Source organism: Heptranchias perlo, unplaced genomic scaffold (assembly GCF_035084215.1).
Source record: "Heptranchias perlo isolate sHepPer1 unplaced genomic scaffold, sHepPer1.hap1 HAP1_SCAFFOLD_43, whole genome shotgun sequence".
Lineage (NCBI taxonomy): Eukaryota > Metazoa > Chordata > Chondrichthyes > Hexanchiformes > Hexanchidae > Heptranchias > Heptranchias perlo.
Window position 1 is genome coordinate 5259271 of NW_027139442.1, and position 1835 is coordinate 5261105.

Sequence of the window (1835 nt, forward strand, 5' to 3'; positions counted from 1 at the left end):
GTCACATTCACTGCGGTACTCGTCACTGACACAGGAACAGACTGACAGGGACAGAATAAATCCCTCACTCAGCCAATAACAGACAAATTTCATTCACTGATTCAGCAATCGATGACACAATAATCAACACATCCGTCACCTTCTGGCGGACAAATCTGGGTATTGGAAGTCAGACCGAGTAAGTGTTGTGGGAGGATGAGACTTTAAATAACACTTACAATGGCCGGAACACAATAGAGTGCCTCTTGTTGCCGATGATCAAACTCACCTGTTATTTATGTATTCCACCCTCCCAGTTTAATGAACTGATTATTTTGTGCCTCATTTCCTATACAATCTGTAAATTTCAACCTATTGGAGGTTGGCGACATCTACTGTCCAGAAGCGAGTATTGAACAGATCATTTGTATTCAACAATATATCGTTAGTTTCTAACTAAGCGATTTATTATTAAATTAAGCTCTGACTCGCTTCAGCCCTTTCATAGATACAGTGGGTGGCTCTGAAAAGAGCCTTTGGGTTATCAGATTAAATCTTGACCGGTTTACTTGCTCTTGGTGCTCACACTGCTGGTTTTCTTCGGCAGCAGCACGGCCTGGATATTCGGCAGCACCCCGCCCTGAGCGATGGTCACCCGTCCCAGCAGCTTGTTGAGCTCCTCGTCGTTGCGGCTGGCCAGCTGCAGGTGTCTGGGGATGATGCGGGTCTTCTTGTTGTCTCGGGCCGCGTTGCCGGCCAGCTCGAGGATTTCAGCCGTCAGATACTCGAGCACAGCAGCCAGATAGACCGGGGCTCCGGCACCCACACGTTCAGCATAGTTCCCCTTTCGCAGGTGCCTGTGAACACGGCCCACAGGGAACTGCAGTCCGGCCCGGGATGAGCGAGACTTGGCCTTGGCCCGAGCTTTCCCGCCGGTTTTTCCTCTTCCAGACATTTCCACAATCTCACAAACACTTTCACAAAGAATGAAGAATGACGAATGACGGCTGTATTAACCCTTTTTATTGACTGAAAGATCATCTGATTGGTTGGGCATTATTACACCTCATTTGCCTGTTTCAATAACCAATCAGATAGCTGGAAATTAGATGAGGGCGGGATTTAACGGCCTCAACGGACAGATCAGGAATTTTATGAATTTCAAAAAACCCGCCAGTGTCGTAAAGGACCGGATTTAGATCAATGTCGCCCTGAGCACAAGATTTTAAACCCATTCATTTTATCTTGTCTTATTCAGCGCTACCCGTCACCAATCGCTGGCGCTGTTTAAAAATCTGCTTTAATTTATGGCTCATTCTATTATCGCTTACAAACTGTACCGGACGGGACTAAAGCCCCATTCATAGCATTCCGTGAAGGGAAACGTTTCAATTCAGTCTTTATGAAAGTCACACGTTATAGTTTGTTCCTTTCTCACAGAGCCGGGAGTGCTTCTATGAAACGAGGGACCCGGACGGAATTCTCATTCTGCCCCTATTCCGCTGTGTTTCTGCAAGGGGTGCGTTTGCTTTTAATATGGGGATTTTCACCTCAGACATTAAACATTTCTGAGATTGAATTCATAGAGATAATGGAATTGCTCCCGGGGTCATTCAGGGTGTGTTCGTGGCTGGAATAGTAACGCGTTAAGAACAAAACGAATGGGAAGGAGCGGATCAGAAACTCGCGTTCAGTTTATGGGTCAGAAATTTCAACGGTGCAGTTACAGTATCAGTTTTGGATTGGAATAATATCGCGGTATTAAAAAGATACTAAGCAATTATATAGGAACTGCAGCTCTTTCAGAGAGGTTGTGGGTGGCTCTTAAAAGAGCCGTTGTGGTTTTTTTTCAGTAC

At 45.7% G+C, this 1835-nt stretch overlaps 1 protein-coding gene across 1 annotated transcript; it reads right to left on the minus strand.

Annotated features, from left to right (window-relative positions):
- Nucleotides 1-424: 424 nt before the first annotated feature.
- On the minus strand, nucleotides 425-934 carry LOC137312452 (histone H2A type 2-like). Its single transcript, XM_067979005.1, is given in 3 exon segments — nucleotides 425-676; nucleotides 679-724; nucleotides 726-934. Coding segments are annotated over 3 exon segments (387 nt in total). The 3' UTR covers nucleotides 425-544.
- Nucleotides 935-1835: the final 901 nt, after the last annotated feature.